General features: G+C 34.3%; 1 protein-coding gene across 6 annotated transcripts in view; it reads right to left on the reverse strand.

Moving 5' to 3' along the window:
• The window catches only part of RPS6KA5 (ribosomal protein S6 kinase A5), a 147573-nt gene that overhangs the window by 36017 nt on the left and 92154 nt on the right, over positions 1 to 19402 (reverse strand). For 4 of the 6 annotated variants that reach the window (XM_069465225.1, XM_069465224.1, XM_069465221.1 and 1 more), the window contains 4 exons: positions 17655 to 17770; positions 14557 to 14664; positions 7898 to 7981; positions 5370 to 5473 (listed from right to left, as the gene is read on the reverse strand). In XM_069465225.1, coding sequence (XP_069321326.1) covers positions 5370 to 5473; positions 7898 to 7981; positions 14557 to 14664; positions 17655 to 17770 — 412 coding nt within the window. The remainder of the gene's footprint in view (positions 1 to 5369; positions 5474 to 7897; positions 7982 to 14556; positions 14665 to 17654; positions 17771 to 19402) is intronic. The other 2 variants (XM_069465223.1, XM_069465222.1) reach the window with 2 other exon arrangements.

The raw sequence follows: 19402 nt of genomic DNA on the forward strand, positions 1-19402 counted from the left end.
TCTAGCAGAGCTGTGCCCAGATTCTTGGTCTACAGAAATTATAAGATAAGAAACGTATGTTGCTTTTGTGCCACTGAGTTTTGAGGTAATTTGTTACTTGGCAATGGATAATGGAAAATGAATACAGAGCTAGACAGTAAATATTTTAGGCTTTGCAAACTATATAGTCTTTGTGGCAACTATTCAACTCTGCTGTTGTAGCACAAAAGCAGCCAGAGAAAATACAAAAATGAATGAGCATGGCTATGTTCTCTTGATGGGCACTAAAATTTGAATTTCATATAATTTTCACCTGTCATGAAATATTAATCTTTTCATTTTTTTCAACCATTTAAGAATGTAAAAACCATTCCTAGCTTATGAGCTATGGGCCACATAAAAACAGGCAGCAGAGTGGATTTAGCTTGCAGGCTATAGTTTGCTGACCCTTGACCTAAAAGATACTAACTAGAGCTCTGTTTCATATCATTACTTTGATAACACGTAGGCCTGGATTTATATAACATTATGCTTATTAATAATACAATGAAACATTAATCATGCATATTTTATTGATGGAAAATGAAATGCCAAATAAACATCTCTTGGCAAACATCTACATTTCCAAGGCAGAAAAAGTGAGATAAAGAAACAACCCTGTCAAAGATGATGGAAAAGCTACAAATAAAACCTCTATGTCCTGATTCTCAGGGGAGGATATATTCAAAGCCCCAGGCAAGTAAAGGGCTCCTTCTTGTACCAGCAGGCAGAATAACCTTCCGGTGCAGCAGTAACACATACCCTAAAACAAGAGGTTCTCTACAGAAAGACAATAAAAGCTAGTGGAAGACACACAAGAAAAGCACATGCTACATACATGAAATAAAAATAAGGAACATATTCATAGAAAAGCTAAAGAGCAATTATTCAAATCTGTAATACGAACAATTTAACAGAATTATTCTATGTTCTTGATTGGACAGGAACATAGATTAACATGCATAGATAAGAGATGGATAATTTCAGCTTATTTTAAGGAGAAAAAACTCCATACAACTAAAAAGTTTTTCACTAATGAACATGGTTTCCTTGAAACACCTTACACAACGGTGCTGTCCTTTCAGTGATGGCACGTGACTGTCAGGGATTCTTACATCAGGGAGAAAGCTGGACTCTAAGTTTTCTTTTCATTCTAATTTCTTATTGTATTTGGAAATTTGATATACAAAAAAAAATCCATTCTAGGCTATCTGTAGACAACAATGGTAAACAGATAACTTGGAAAATACATTATTTTGAAGGATATAAAAAATACTGGAAGTATGCACATGCACAGTTCAGGGAAGATCACAATAATTAAGGAATGGAAGAATTCAATGATGAGAAAAAGCCTTAGCGAATTAAGACATCTGAGGACAAGAAAATTACATTTATCTAAATGATACATATTTTAAAAAGGACAGACTATGAAAGATTTGATGCTAGGAAAGACAATCAGACCAATTATCTTTAAAGGAAAATGTAATGTAGGATAATACAGTTATTACACTGTTTGCAAATTTCTGTCACAAAGAAAATCCCCAAGGGATCACAGGTTGATACTAAGCTTTAAACAAAATTATTAGCATGACAAAGTGGATAATTAATTCATTAAAGGGAAGGAATCCTACTTAAATTTTTGAAAAATCTGTTTGCCCTAGTTTTAAGATTTCAGATAATCTGATTCAGGCTATTTTTCTCTTTCTAAAACCAGAATGCCAATTGATTGATATAAAGGGAACAAAAGCAATTTAAATTCAAACATCATTTGGTTCAGAATATACTCACCATCATAAGCAATACAATTCTCTCTACAGTCAGACCTACAGTGGACAGAGAAACTATAAAAAGAAGATTGCTTGTGCGTGTGGAATCAGAAAGAGGGAGATCAGTCAGAGGAGCTACTATTTAACATCGTCAGGCTAAGGCCACCCTTTGCACCTGTCACCATGACAGGTATGATCTTGCAAGTGGACCCAAATTCTCCTGACTATGGCCAAGGTTTCCTATATTCTGAGTCTCCTCAAACTGTCAAAAAATCCATGTAAAATATACAAAGTCATATTTAGATTTTTCATAAGAGGTATGATTTTTAACTATGATTTTAAAAAGTATTCCTGCTCTCTTAACTTTGGTATTAAATAAGCTGTAACAGTGAGAAATCACTGACTACTGACTTCCCAGCCTGTCCTGGAAAACGTAAATTTAAAATTTTTAAACAGTTTTATTGAAGTACAACTGATATACAATAAATTTCCCACAAAGTGTACAGTTTGATAAGTTTTGACATATGTATACACCTGTGAAACCATCACCACAATCAAGATAACGAACATACTCATAACCTACCAAAGTTTTCTCATGTTCCTTTGCAATCTTCTCTCCTACCTTTCCCTATCCCAGTACTCAGGCAACTGCTATTCAGCTGTCACTGTAGATTAGTTTGCATTTTCCAGAATTGAAAGTATGTAGTATATACTCTATGTTGTATAGCTTCTTTCACTCAGTGTAATTATTTTGAGATTCATCCATTTGTTGTGTATATCAATAGATCATTCCTTTCATTACTAAGTAGTATTCCATTTGAAATCACAATTTGTTTAACCACTTACTTGTTGACAGACATTTGGGTACAAGTTTTTGCATGGATATATGTTTTCATTTCCTTTGGTAATTACCTAGGAGTGGAATAGACAGATCACATAATAAGTAATGTTTAATTTTTAAAGAAACTGCCTGTTTTCCAAAGTCGTGGCATTTTATATTTCCCCTTGCAGTATATGAAAGTTCCAGTTCCTCCACATCTTTATCAGTAGTTGGTATGGTCAGTCTCTTTATTTTTAGCCATCGTAGTAAGTATATAGTGGTATTTCATTGAGGTTCTTTTTAGAGACAGGCTCTCACTTTGTCACCCAGGATGGAGTGCAGCAGCATGATCACAGCTTAGTGCAGCCTCAAACTCCTAGACTCAAGTGATCCTCCTGTCTCAGACTCCTGAGTAGCTGGGACTATAGGTGCACACCTATTTTTTCACTTTTTTTTTTTTTTTAGAGATGGGGTCTCACTATACTGCCCAGGCTGGTCTAAAACTCCTGGCCTCCCATCTTAGCCTCCCATCTTAGCCTCCCGAGTTGTTGGGATTATAGGTGTGAGCAACCATGCCTGGCCACTGAGGTTTTAATTTGTATTTCCCTAAAGACTAATCATGCTGATCATCTTTTCATGTGTTTATTTGCCACCGACAGATCTTCTTTAGTGAATTGTCTGTTCAAATCTTTTGCCTACTTTTAAACAAGGTTGGTTGTTTTCTTGAGTTATAAGAATCCTTTATATATTCTGGATAATCCTTTCGCAGACATATGACTTAAAATTTTATCCCAGTCTGTGGCTTGTCTTTTCATTCTCTTGACAGCTTCGAAGAGCAGAAGTATTTAATTTTGACGAAGTCCAATTTACCAGTTTCTTTTACAGGTTGTACTTTTTGTGTCACACCTAAGAAATCTTTACCTAATACAAGCTCACAAAGATTTTCCCCTGTGTTTTCTTCCAGAAGTTTTATAGTTTTAGGTTTTACATTCAGGTCTATAATCCATTTTAAGTTAATTTTTCTATGGCTGCGAAGTAATTCTCGAAGTTCATCTTTTCCCACCTGGAAAAAGCCAATGATTCCAGCACCATTGGTTGAAAAGACTATCTTTTCTCCACCGAAGTGACTTTGAACCTTTGTAACAAATCAGTTGCCATTGATCATTTGTTTATCTTGATACCAATACCACAGTATCTTAATTACTATAGCTTATAATAAGTCTTGAAATCAACTTGTTCTATTTCTTCAAAGGTGATGAATTTTAGACCCAGGTTGTCAATTTCTACTAAAGAAAAAAAAAGCCTGCTGGAATTGTGATTGTACTGAATCTATAGATCAATTTGGAGGGAAATAACATACTAACAACTATATTGAGTAGTCCCCTCATGTGTGGGTTTATCAGTATTCTAGGAATACTGCAAATCTCTGCACTTCCCTCTCTGAGCTTCTCTTTCCTCTCCAACACTCTGTACTGCAAACTCTAACTGCCTTGGTCTTCCTATACTCTCAGTTCTTTCTCTTCAGCTCCATCGGGGTTTCCCCCACCTGTGTTGCAGCCTGCAAACTCTCTCAAGGCAGTTAGTGGGGCAATCACAGAGCTCACCTCATTTATTTTCTGCCTCTCAAAGACCACCGTCCTTCACTGCCAGATGTCCACTGTCTTCCAAACTGTCGTTTCATATATTTTACATATTTTAAAAATTATTTCATCTGCAAGTTGAAATAATTTTTAAAATGTGTAAAATATATGAAACAACAGTTTGGAAGACAGTGGGCATGTGGGGGGGGAGGGGATGGGTGTATACATACATAATGAGTGCAATGCACACTGTCTAGGGGATGGACAACATTTGAACCTCTGACTCGGGGGAGGGGGGGCAGGGCAATATACATAACCTAAACTTTTGTACCCACACAGTATGCTGGAATAAGAATAAAAAACATTATTTCAGCAGGAAGGTAAATCTGGTCCCTGTTTTCCCATCTTTGTTGGAAGTGAAATCTCAATTTTTAATTTGTAATGTCAAATCTGTTCTCAAAGTTAGAAAATTCAAGTAAAAACAGAACAAAAACATAACTAGTAATTAGCATAATGTTTATCACTCTTCATTTATTTGTCCATTAACTCATGTCATTCCACAAATATTTATTGAACTTTACAGAGTAAGTACTGAGAATCAAAGCCAGACATGGCCCTTGCTCTCACAGAGCTTACAATCTGGTGAGACAGCAATCTAGTGGGACAGACATTAATCAAATTACTATAAACAAAAATGTATCACTGTAACTGTGATATCTGCTATGAAGGAAAAGAAAGATTAATGCTATAACTTATAAGAGGATACTTTTATGGTATTTCTGTTGAGCCTACATCTATGAATAGAAAAATATTATTAGTGTTTCATGTTGAAGTCACGAAGAAATTACATTATGTATACAGGAAAAACTATCAAATAAACTTCTCAACATATGATGTACCTACTAAGTGTAAGACAACATGCTAAGTGCTTTGGGGCACACAAAAATTATGACACTATAGATCATAATTTAAACGTCAGATCGAATTGGGCACATAAAATATAGTTTAAAAAATATAAAGGTTATATATCTACACTCAGTATGAATATAAATGGAAAGTTATCACTTTAACATTATTTTATCTATCCTCAGTAAAAAAAAATTATTTTTTCATCAGACTAATTGCAGAAATTTGATCAGTTTCTTTGAGAAAACAATATATTTGTTTTATTTTGTTAAATCTTACCTAGAGATCTCAGCTTGGGAATTTTTTTCTCCATCAACAGTGAAAGGAGATGCTCCAGTTAATAATTCATACATTAGAACACCTAAACTCCACCAGTCAACTGCCTATAAAACAATAATTTCATTTTATAGAATTATCAACTAAAATATATTTTATAAAGAAGAACAAAATAAAGCTATGTATTTGGAAAATATTTTAACAAAAAGATTCTGTACATCACTTTCTGTGTAAGGAGTACTAAATTAGCACATGCAAGACGGACATTAAAAGAACAAATTATCCAGGTATCCCCAGCACAAGAAGTGTTTTAATCATTTCCTAAACTAGTAACAGTTTTACCTTGATTAATTAAAAACTTTTTTAAACTTGAAATGATTTTTAAAAATTTTAAGTAGGTGAAACCTTTCGGCTTATGATAGAGAGAAAAGTACCAATCAGCCTTTTCATTAAGTATTCAGCTCCAAGGAACCTTGAAATTCCTTAAAATCAAAGAACAACGAATGAAAAAAATATCTTACCCAAGGGAGTTTTTTTTTTATAACCATGTAAATTAATTTCTCTTATAGAACATATCACATAAATCTAAGAGTCTTCTTCACTGATGGGAAGATTTAAAATAGTATAAAATAAAATGTGTACTAATTTGGAAACCAATTTATAAATGCAGCTGCCTGAACTGAGAGCATAGCAAGATATATATGGTTTAGAGAATCTTGATATATTGAAAATTAGTTCTTTTGTAATTAGGCAAATCAGGATTTACATAACTGTTGAATATATGACCTTACACAAATGAGAAATATTAACAGGATGTTAAAATTTTAAACTATCTGTTTCCAAATTCCAGGGCTTAAGTTTCAGAGAAGTGAAAAAAATGCATGAGCCTAGAGCTCTCTTAAAGGAAATACAGAACACTGACATATAAAACAGGATAAAAAAGACTGGAATTATAAGAGGGAAGTATTTATTGAATGCTTCCTCCATGCCAGGCACTCGATGAGCACTTTGCAAACATTATCTCATTTAATTAATTCAATGTCGTGAAGGTGTTCCATGTATGGGAAAGTATATTTATTAACTAGCTGTATTCTGGACATTAGGTAGACAGAAATTGTAGGAGTAATATAAGGTTACCTTACGTGAAAAATGGTTCCATTAGGCCTTAGGATATAATTTTCAAATTTTAACAGTTATAAATTCCTACCAAATTTTCAATAGCTTCCAAGAATACCATGGAGCAAACTAAACCAACAATTCAACCCTTTTGCTTACACAAGCAGTTTCACTGGCATGTGAGTCAGAACCCTCACAATGTTGTGCTGTTGGATTTGAAACCATGTTCTTCAAATGATACAAACCAACAATCAGATTCCTAGCAATGGGTCCAAAACCAAAATCACACAAACTTGAAGAATGTGCTTTTAAATATATGATTAGTCATTAGAAAGGAGACCAAAGATTCCCCACAGCCAGATATCTGAACTGCATCTGTGGGATTTTGAAAGGGGATGAGGGAATGAGAAAAGATAAGGAGCAAAAGTGGTCAGAATTCCTTATTTGGAGAAAGTTATTAATAAAGCAAAACTGTTAAGACAAACTGAACAAACTTTGCATCCTTTAATACAGGAAGAAAAAAACATGACCTAGATTTTATAACATAATTACTTAGCATCTTCTACAATCTTCATTTTGCATATAAAAACGGAAGTGAGGAGGCCATAAAAATTGAGATCTTTAGAGAGCCTACGAAAATAAACTTAGACTATATAGAAAACAGAATTTTTTTCTTTTTCCAAGGGCTATAATGTTACACTGTTTATTGCTGTTGGAGAGGTAATCAACAGTCTCCAGTGTCTCTGCAAAGTTAAAGGCAGAAATTGGGAATTTGAAAATACCAGTGATTCCTTTTCAATGACCTCTCAGAAAGCAAATATTAACTAAAGGTGATACACATGACTATATGTTTCTGTATGTTTTTCTAGCAGAAATTAATGCCAATAAACACTGCCCAAAATCATTCATCATGACTCAGACAGGAGCAATGTGCACAGTTTTTGCATTCAGTGACATCTCTGTATTGCACTGTGGTTCAGTTGTACCTAAAAGACAAAGGTACTATGCAAAAGAAAAAGTAACAGTTTTAGAATGGAGTCATAATTTGTGCTTTGCTGAAGATACAGACTCTTTTAATGGAAATAAACTAAAAATTATTTGAAGAATTAGTCAGTTTTGAGGTCTCAACTTTAATAAGAGTGTCACTCTATAAAGCAAAATGAAACAAAATCCTCACCAATAAAATCTTTGAAAAGGAAAATCTAGAATGTCCTAACCTTTCTATTGTCTTTTACCTCCAAAATACTAGACAGCATAATGGGTTTAGGTATATAAAGCAAAAGAGAGAAAAAAGTGAAGATAATCAACACCAGAATGAGGGCTCTGTTGAAGAGACTGTACCTAAGCTATTAACTAGGATTCTTACTATACATTTTAATGGAAATATATAAAGAAGCATCAAAAAGAGAACATACCTTGTCATGTCCTGAATCTCCCCCTCTGACAATATCTGGTGCCATGTATTCAATAGTTCCACAAAAGGAATATGCTCTTTCAGTCTTGAATAAACAAACAAAAAAGGGATTTGATTTCAAGCTAGCATGACAAGTGACAAAAGAAGAAAGTTTATGATACACGTTAGTGGTTGAGATACACTACAGTTGCAAAGCAGTGGTAGAATCTACACGACAGACCATCACCTACATAGCATGAGTCCTGGTTAAATGCCCTGTCAGAATTATTTCTCATGTCTGAAACCATACAACCATATAACTTATTTAAAACTGATGCTATAAAGCTATTTTTTAGCCAACCAGGGAAATTTGATAAGGGACTGAATATTACCTCTGTTAGACGTGGTAAAAATGTAATGGCAGTCATGTATGAGAACATTCCTAATTCTTAGAGAAGCACAGTGAAACATCTGAGGGAGAAAAAATATAATGTCTAGGATTTTCTATGAAATGTTTAACTAAGGAAGTAAAAAAAGATAAATCAAATGTGGCAAAATCCTGATTAACTGCTGAAAGCATGCTGATGTATACATGGGAGTTTATTGTATCATGCTTTATACTTGTGACTTTGTATAAATCTTTCATAGCAAAAATTAAAAGTTTTGATATTATTAGTTTAAAAAAACCCCAGCTATGTTATTTACAAAAACTACATCTAAAACATAAGGACAAAGATTAAAAGTAAAAAGATGGAAAAAGATGTATCAGATTGGCACTAACCAATAAAGAGCTGGAGTATCTTTATTAATAGCAGGAAAAATAAACTTTATGGCAAAAAGGATTATTAAAATTAAACAGGGTCATTGCATAATATTAAAAGGAACATTTCACTAGAGAAATAATATTATTCCAAACCTGAATACTCTCAAAATTTTTTGAAGAGCCTTAAAATATATGAAACAAAAATAGATCTTCAAGAGAAGTGGACAAATCCACAATCATAGCGGTATTTTAACGTATCTCTCTTATAACTGACAGATCAAGCAGGAAAAATATTAGTAAAGATATAAAAGATATGAACAGTGTTCGTGAAAATATACAAAACCATATATCCAGCAGTTAGAGAATGTACCGTCTTTTCTGGCATATGTGACACACTGAAATTAACCACGTACTAGGTCACAAAGCAAATATCAAATGCTATTGAAATGAAACTGCATACATTTTGTTCTCCAAACACTAAGTAATAAAACCAGAACTCATTTACAAAAAGATAAACAAATTTCCTCGTATTTGAAAACTTAAAAACACATTTCTAAATAGTTCATGCCCCCCCCCAAATGACAATGAGTATTAGAATAAAAATAAAAATATTACATATGAGAACTTGTGGGATGTAGCTAGAGCTGTTCTTAGAAAGTTATAGGTTTATTAAAAAAGAAAGATTATATATTAGTGAGTTAGATGTCCAATTCATAAGTTTAGAAAAAGAATATGAAAGAAACTTATGGAAAGTAAAAGGAACAAAGTAATAAAGAAACATAATCAAAGAAATAGAAAAAAACTTGAGAGGCTTGACAAAAGCTGTTTCTTAGGAAAGACTAATAAAATGGACAAACCTTAGGCAAATTGATCAAGAAAAATTAAAAATCAATATTAGCAATTTAAAAGGAAATATTACCATAGCTAAAATAGATTTTTAAAAATAAGGAAATTCTGAACAAACTGATGTCAAAAATTTAAGAAGACAAAATATAACATTTTCTATAAAAATAAATTTATCAGGCCGGGCGCGGTGGCTCACGCCTGTAATCCTAGCACTCTGGGAGGCCGAGGTGGGTGGATCGCTCGAGGTCAGGAGTTCAAGACGAGTCTGAGCAAGAGCGAGACCCCCGTTCTCTACTAAAAATAGAAAGAAATTATCTGGCCAACTAAAAATATATATAGAAAAAATTAGCCGGGCATGGTGGTGCATGCCTGTAGTCCCAGCTACTCGGGAGGCTGAGGCAGTAGGATCGCTTAAGCCCAGGAGTTTGAGGTTGCTGTGAGCTAGGCTGATGCCACGGCACTCACTCTAGCCCGGGCAACAGAGCGAGACTCTGTCTCAAAAAAAAATAAAAACAAAATAAATTTATCAAAACTGACTCAAGAAGAAATGAAAAACTTAAATAGATCTATAAATATTTTTTAAAAATTAAATCGGTATTCGAAAAGCTACTCATACTCACCTAAAAGAAAAAAAATAAAAAGAAAACAGAGACCTTGAAAGCTATGGAAATACATTCACCCAAGCCTTTAGAGAAAAAACGATCTCAATTTCATATAACTATTTCAAATCCATTTCATGATGTTAGTATAACCTTGGTACCAATGGTTATACTAACCTTGGTACCAATGACAAATGCAATATTATAAAGGAAAATTACAGGTCAGCTTAGACAATAAAATTCTAAATAAAACACTAGCAAACAAAATCCATCAATGTATAAAAAATATATATACCATGGAAAGTAAAGTTTGTTCCAGGAACATAATAGTACAAGTATCAAATTTTATAAAGTATTCATTATCATATAAAAGGATGTTTAAAGTTTCTAAGAAAATCAATTTTACCCTGTATATAAACCAGGCTAGCAAACTCTTATCTAGAAATGGTTGTATGAATATTTGACAAATAAATTCTAGAATACAGGCTCATGAGAGCAAGGAACTTGTTATGTTCATTCACCACTATATTTATAGAGTCTGGTACAGTATCTGGCAACAGTAGGTACTAAATAAATACTTTTTGAATTATTAATGAATATACTGAGATGAGTATTATACCATGAACAGAAACATCAAACACATATAAAAAGTAAATTCTTAAAAATTAAATATAAATACATTTCCCAGAACAAATGAGATCACAATTTATAATATCTAAAACTGTGAGAAGCAGATTTGAGTAGGGGAAGATTAGTTCAGTTTCAGAAATGCTTAGTTTGAGGAGCCTGTGAGTCAAGTGGAGATGCAATATGGGCATATTGGGTCTTGAGCCCAGAAGAGAGGTAAGGGTTGGCCATATGTATTTGGGAATCAGCAGCATGTACAGCATAAAAAGAGAAGAATACCTAGGATTGAGCTGTGAGGAACCCTCGGGCAGAAGAGGAAGAGCCTGTAAAAGACAGTGAGAGTGAGAGAGGGAGGGAGAGAAGTTTGAAAGTCAGGGAAGTGTCATGTCACAGAGCCAAGGTGAGAGGCAATTTCTAGCTCAACACTACTGGGCAGTCAAGTAAGACAAGGACTAAAAAGTATTAATGTTATAATAAAATGGAGGTCAACAGTGACATTGGCAAGAACACTTTCAGTCAATGATACGGGGTGCAAGCCACAATGGAGTAGACTGAGGAGTGACAATGTATAGAAAGAACAACAAGACAACCTACATGGGAATATGCGATTCTGAGATTTTTTATTTGTTCATTAGTTAGTCCCATCCATTTGTCCATTTTTAAAATTTTAAGATAGGAGAGACTAAGCAATGCTTAAATGGTGACAGAAAGGGTCAAAGAGGAAGAGGTTAAAGAGGAATGAAGACAGTTAGAAATGTATATCTTGGAAACCAAGGAGGCAGAGTGGGAAAAGAGAAAAAAGAAATTTGTTGCAAGAAGGATAATATTCTGATACATGTGAGCTGGGCTGACATGTGAAACCAAAAAAGAATGCTAGCCAATCAAAACAAATGGTTTCATGGGAATATTTTTAAGATGGAAAGGGTCTAGGTAGGGAAACTTGCTAAACAGATACTGGTAGAATCAGGGGAGCAAAGGAACAATTGATCAAGTTTTAGGGGACTCAGAAAAGGAAAATTCCTATCTGAGCCCTGAGAGTTAAATCTGAAGCTTAGCATGACAATATATCCTCTATGGCTAAGAGTAACAATGAGAGAGATATAACCATATAGCTTAATTGTTATGTTAAACAGGCCAGGTTATAGTCAGTGAATGATAAGAGCACTTAGCAATTACTTCTCCACTTCAGCTTGAACTCCAATATTTCACTTTTGCACCCAAACAACTAAGCACTGAAAGATTATGATATCTGATTGGAATACCCCTGTTTTTCTTGCAGACAGTCTCACTCTGTTGCCCTGAGTAGAGTGCAGTGACGTCATCGTATCTCACTACAACCTCAAGCAATCCTCCTCCCTTAGCCTCCTGAATAGCAGGGACTAGAGTTGCACGTCACGACACCCAGCTAATTTTTCTGTTTTTTAGTAGACACGGGGTCTCACTCTTTCTCAGGCTGATCTCAAATTCCTGAGCTCAAGCAATCCGCCCATCTCAGCTTGCCAGAGTGCTAGGATTTATAGGTGTGAGACTCCGCGCCCAGCCTGGAATCTCCCCTTCATTCCCTTGAGGGGTGGCTGTTGCCCCATGACTAACAGAAACACAACAGTCTTCTTTTGTAGGAGTACCCCAGCCGATCTAGTCACACAGCATTTATGACTAATTTATTTTACTGTATTAATGCCTAACAACTCTGGTCAACAGTGATTTTTGTTTGTGTAGTTTTGTTCTGTGTACTAACATTTGCTGTTCCCCTGGGCCAAAGTCTGTTTCCACCTACTGCTGAATGATCAGCCACACATACCAATAAACACAGGATTCATTCATTGATGATTTTTATTGTATTACCAGAACCTAGCCTACTGTCTAGCACATAGAAAGCCCTCAAAAATATCTGTGGAGTGAATGGGTCAATGAACGAATGGTTCCGTGGAAAGAGGAAAAGTGATCACCAAATCTCTCTCTACAGGGGGAATTTGACACTTCTGTATGCCAAGGACCCTTTGGCAGTCTATGAAAGCCTATGGATCCCTTCTCAGATTAATGTTTTTAAACACATATTATTACAGAGGAAATGAATTATGCTGAAATACAGCTATGAAAATATAAAAAAAATAGTGACATCACAAACATGCTACTGTGGCACGGGCTGGGCTTGTCAAGAAGACAGGCTTTTCTGGAGATAGCTCTGGCTTGGCCAGTTCACTGGCAAAACCCCCAAGTGACAGCATCTGCAGATTTTTTGTTGTTGCTTTCTCAGAGAGGAACCCTCCCAACTCCTGCCTGGGAAGCCACTGTGCCCAGAGTTAAGTGGTAGAAAGAGGCCAAGGGAGTCACAGAGCCCTTTACCCGCTACTTTCGGTGTGGTACCCTCATTCTCAGCTGTGCCCTCTGTCCCAGAATCCACAGACCTTTTCAGTCTTCCCAGAGGCTGAAGACGGCACAGCTGCCTATGTGGGTAGGGGCAGAGATAGGATCTGGGGGTTACCTGTTTCTCATACAGACTTCTGACCAATCCTGCTGGGTCCTACATCACCTGTACTCCTACTGTGAGGGATACCTGGTTGCCTCCAAGTCCTGAGCCTTTTTGGGAGGTCAGAAGTACAAACCAACCTGCTTTTAGGCTTCTCATATGACTCGCTTAGGATGTATCAGGGATACTAAATGGTTACTAGTCTCTCTGCTGTCCATCTTCCAAAATGTGGTTGCTATTTCTCCTCTCCCTTCTGAATGCATGTTTATTTTACCCTTTTACTTTTTACTTTAGTAGGGTTTAGTGAGGAAGCAACAGTAAACATATTTAATCTGTTACACTCACAGCTTCATGAAGGCTGAGATCATTTCCATTTTATTTACCATCATATTGTCTAGTCCCTAGCATAGTGGAGTTGATCAACAAATATTCATTGAACAAGTAAACTGAATGAATATAGATATGATAAAAAATTAGACCTTTACTTTTTATAATTTCAGCACTTATCTCTCACTTGCCTAGGATTGCTTTGGCAATATTCCAAAAAGCAATACACCTAACTTCGAACCCAAGAATGATGTGTTTTATAACAAAGTCATTCACTACAAAAAATTTTACTATGACTCTATATTCTATACCAACAATTTCCTGGATAGAAATGAAACTGGCATTCAAATTTACTTAGTTATCTTGAATAACTAGTAGTGCAATAATATGATTTTTATTACAACTGCTACATAAAGAGCATTTAATTATAATAGATATATAATTTTCACTGTAATTAAATGTATCTGTAATATTAAACAAGTTCTAATTAACACTGACAATGTAAAGTCCTCCATATCTAAAATCCACACATTGGTTACTATATTTTAACTCACTTTGAGTAAAAAACAGCAAGATTATTAAAGAATTGGATCTAGTAGATACTTGTCATTCTTGTCCAGTGAATTCAAAGGGCCTTCATAGCATGTCCTACTTTGTAATTATAGTGTAAACTGTATGTGCCTTGTTTTGTGATTCTTTATTGGCCGTCATCTAACCCATAACTCTCCTGAAGGGCCAAAAGAGTTATTTAGTTTTTCAGTTATACTCTACATATTTTATTGGGAAAGTTAAATGCATAGTTGTCATGTTTTTAAACCAGGGAATTCTGATGTATCCATCAAAAGTTTACTTCAATTCTAACAGGATTATTCCATGGTAATTTTAACTTAAAAATCTTTACAGTTATTCATAGCAAAATGTTACCCTGGGCAAACCTTCACAAAAGCCCATAATCCACATGGCACTGTTCTGTTAAATGTTTATTCTACAGCTAATATTTCATTGTTTACATTGTTCTTACGAACTTTAAATTGAAATATTATACTCACTTCATCAGCCACAAATTCCTTACTCAGACCAAAATCTGTCAGCACCACGTGGCCATTCGAATCAAGGAGAATATTCTCAAGCTTAATGTCACGATATATAATCCCCAACTGCAAAAACAAACAAATACACATGTAAACATAATTTCCAAAAAATGAATTAGGACAGCCTTTACCTATTTTTTTTTTAAAAAAAAAAAAAGCATGACCCTCCTCAGAATCCTATGACTGGTTACTTATTACTGGTCAGGGCAAATGTAAATTCCCCATTTGAGGGCTCATCTGCGCAGCTCCCTGGACCTCTCCAACCATGTCTTTGTTCTCTTAGTAATAAGGGTCTACCCCTGCTCAACCAGCTTCTTTAGGGCCTCCTTGTTGACTACTGTTTCTTCATGTCTCTATTCTTATTTCATTCTCACTCAAGATGACCTTCAGGTGCTCTCTTAGCCAATTCTTGTCCATCATTTCATATGGCTTCAGAAGGCTCTCCCAACTGACCAGATCCCACCCTGGTCATTTCCTCGCTTTTCATTTCACAGCACCCATGTGTACATTGGACCTACCTATACATGACTTATACTTTCTAGGTATTTCCTGTGTGTCTCAATATACCTATACCATAACTCTATTTTTCATTTTTTATGTATTTATCCAGTAATTTGCACAGTGCCGTGTGTCAAATAGGTAATTAATAAAGGCCTGTTTAATAATAGGCTCTTAAACACAAAGATTGAAGATTATAGGTTAATTTTAGTTGAACTTCAGTTCTAAATAAGCAAAGTAAATCAATTAAATAACATTTATATTTCTCTATTTTGTTTTTCATGGAAGTTTTATAGCAAAATAGTTCAGCTATTACTTTAGCTATTTAACATCAATAAATCAAAGTTACATAAGAGGTACTCGACCTATGTGTATTCTGTTTCACGTTTTTAGGTATGCCAGTCTGAATTAAATATTTTTAAACTTAGAAATATTGCTTTTCTCAACACTAAATATGTGAAAAAGTTTATAATGATCTCTTAAAATTGAAATCAAAATTACACATAGAAAATCGCTAGGCAATTTTCCTCTAAGAACTTCAGTGTTTTATAAGAAAGACAAGAAGAAAAACATCTATAGTCTACCTTGAACTGACATTTGACTTGAAGCACTACATGCATCTAACAATCAGTAGTACTTTTTTTTTTTTTTTTTAACAAACTCTTTGGAAAAGAGTTTAGGAACAAATCATTTATTATCACGTTTTACCTCATCACTTCCAAGTAAACATCCATTTTTGTCTCCTCCTGTGGAGCCCAGTGTTCGTAGCTGTATCAAGATTAACACTGCAGGCTTTGGTTTATACTTATCTGTATCACTGTTATACTTATCTTTCTAGGGTAGTAATATTAAAAGAACGTTAACTGAGATCTGATTTGCTCTATTACTTTCATTCCATACCAATTATATTTATGCCTAGTATTCATTATGTTCTCTACTTCTGTGTTTCTTACCGTTTTAATAACAACGAATGTTAGTGGATTTTCCTTTAATAAACATAATTCACAGGATTAAAGTTTCACATAAATTAAAAACTGAAATTTCTAGCTTACTTATCAGGGCTTTGCATGTTGTTTGTTTATACCCACATTTATGATGATTTCTACCATTGTTTTTATATTGTAAAGAATTACATCTCATACTCCTAATCATAAATTTCAAAGGTCTTTGCAGCCTATTCCTGGGTCCAATTTGTTTCTTATATAAAGATGTCTCAACTACTTTATACCCCACAAAAATAACCACAGGCATAAAGCTTGTTACCTAGTAAAAATTCTAACAGAAAAAGAGCACATGTCTGTCCCACAACCTCAGTTCCACTTCCTACTTTACTGCTTTTCTCTTCCCTTTCTCTCGACTGTATTGCAGCCTGGAACCCCACTGCCTTTTCACTTTCTCTCCTTCTCCTCAGACATTTCTCATTTACTCTTCTTAAGATTTCTATTCTGAACCATCTCCCTCGACCCGCACCCATCCAGTCTTGTTTCTGCTTTGAGCTGGATCTACCCTTTTCTTGATCACTGCCTTTTCTTCTTATATCTTCCCATCATCTTTTCTCACAGCCTCTCTCATTTATTATCTCCATCTTGCTATTCTAATTTCCCTGCCCCTTTAGAACTTTCACCCTTCTTCCTTACTTTTCCCTTCAATTCTCTCCCTTTTTTTCTATGCTCTTTAATCAGCACTTTAATCTCTATTTATCTTAAGCTAGTATAGGACCTGCATACAACATAACAAAGAAGAGGGGCTTCATGATGTACCTGACTTGTCCTAATTTAGTGACTCAAATATTGGTCTCCTTAGGGTCTCACACACCTTTAGTAAAAATTACTTGAGTATTTTCTATCGCTACAGAAAAACACACAAGCCCTATCTACATAATGACTTTGCTTCCACAATAATGTTTTCTCATTATGAAAAAAAAAGTCAAAATTTCTTGGACCGATAATATTAAAAAAGTTTAAACTGATTTTTGTGGAGTTCACACAGAATCATGAACATGAATTCCATTATAACAGTAACAGAGTTCATGCTACATGGAGATAATGGAGGAGGGGGAGGGACGGAGTGGGGACAAGAGAGGGTGTCGGGACAAAACAAATGGAAAAGAAAGCCAGACTGGAAGAATGGGAAATAACTCATTCACCAGCCTAATCAGGAAATACCTGAAGATGTATAGGCAGAGTCTGCAATGGAGTAAGTTACAATTAAGAAAATAAATATTATGATTTATGGTTTCATTTTACAGGTTATTTTAAGAATTAGAAGCTTTTATGCTAATGATATTTTGTAATAAATAAGCATTCGGATTTTTCATGAAGAAAGCCAAAAATTGCTCAGATTCTATCTTTTTAATCTGCATCACAGCAACTATAATAGGAAAGTAGACTTTTAAAAAGAGAACTATAAAATTGAGAAAATTGGCAGTGTTCTATAAGTGTGCTTTCCCAGTTTCCATCAAGACAATGACATATAAAAATATTAGGTCTTTTAGCTCCATCATTACCTCAGTTACTAGATTTTTCAAAAAAAGAAACTGCAAAGATGAAGTGTCTTACCTTGTGGAGATGTTCGAGGGCAAGCACAATCTCTCCAACATAGATCTGCACCTCGTGCTCTGTGAAACGCTCTCTTTGAGAAAGATGAGTAAAAAGTTCTCCACCATTTATATAATCTAAAAATGAAATATATTTTTCTTTCTTTGACTTGTATTCATAAAGACAGTATTTCCTTTATTAATCATAAGGCACTGATTTTAATATATCATTTTTTGTACAATTCTTAGTATAAAGTATACAGTTTCATATAGATATAGTACTAGATTCATATAGTAATATAATTTCATAAAACAATGTCTACCTTAAACCACAATCACATGAATTTGCACAGAGTATTGCTATTAAAACTATTACATAAAACCCATATATATTTAAATACATTTTCCCAAATATAGCATCTCAGAAACCTCTGGTATCACCATACGATGATGGATACTTAATTTACTTTGGAGTAGCAAAATATCAGCCACTGGGAAACCAGAACAAAAAGCACAGAAGTCCCAGCCTTTCATTTGTAATAGTTTCCAATCACTATTTTTAAGATCTGCAGGCAGATTCCCTATTTTCCAGAATTGTCTGTGCACACTTACAAAAATGTATATTAGGCACAGGTAGCCTTCTTATTGCTCCATTTAGCCCCAAAGTAAAAGTAGTACAACTTGGCCAAATTAAAGATTCTGAAACTAAAAGATTCTCATTTCCCTTTCAATTTGTCCTGTTTATCCAACAGGAATAATGACATCGAAGACAAAGGGCTACATTAGGAAATAAATAAGAGACCTGTTAAATTAAAAAAAAAACAACCAAGTATGTTAATAATTGACTCCAATAAAACATTTATTGATAAACTGAAAACTTATTTCATTATTCATTATTTTAGGTAACAACTATATAAAGTAATATTAGAAACTGCTCAAAATCCTACGGAATAATAAACTTTTTGCTAAATAAATGTCGCAAAAAATTTTTTAAATTTCATCAGAAACTAACCACTGCTACATTAACACACAATATTTATGTCTGAGAAACAATTTACCTCTAGAAAATAATCATGAACACAATTTAAAACTTTTTCTCCTGAAAAATTTGAAAAGCATATAATGTCAAGTATATTCACTTGTTAAGTTTACCACAATTTGATAAAAGAATAGAGCAAGTTCTTCATAAACTCCCCAATTTTTCTTTTATCTTGCCCATTTAACTTTAAATTCCAAAAAGCAGATGCAACAGAATTAAAGAGTTCTAATAGCTAGTTGTTTCGCCAAGTATTTTACAAACCACATATCAGCAAAAAAGCATTTCCCTTTTAAGGCTTTTGTATTTTGCCAAGGAGTTTTAATTATATCTGAACACAAAGCTAATTATTAAAAAGGTGTAAAGGAACACAGCATTCCTGTAAACTAACAATGAATTTTTTTCTACTTTAAAGTAGTTATTTATTTAAACTTAATATTGGTGTTTATGCAGATACGGTTTCCATAGATAGATAGTCATGACACAGAAATAGGTACCCACATATCAAGGGACACACCTCCACAGCTTTAAATTTGATCATTTCATCTTCTATGGCCCCTCCAGCAGAATTGATCACTTCCTGATATGTTACCATCATACTCATTAAAGACTTCTATCACTGTAGTTATCTCACGGTACTGCAAATATTTATTTTATTTGTATCCTTGCTTTCTCTCCTAAAGTTAAGATCAATGTATTCACCACCGCATACCCAACATAGTACCTACATGCAG

Source organism: Eulemur rufifrons, chromosome 2 (genome assembly GCF_041146395.1).
Source record: "Eulemur rufifrons isolate Redbay chromosome 2, OSU_ERuf_1, whole genome shotgun sequence".
NCBI lineage: Eukaryota > Metazoa > Chordata > Mammalia > Primates > Lemuridae > Eulemur > Eulemur rufifrons.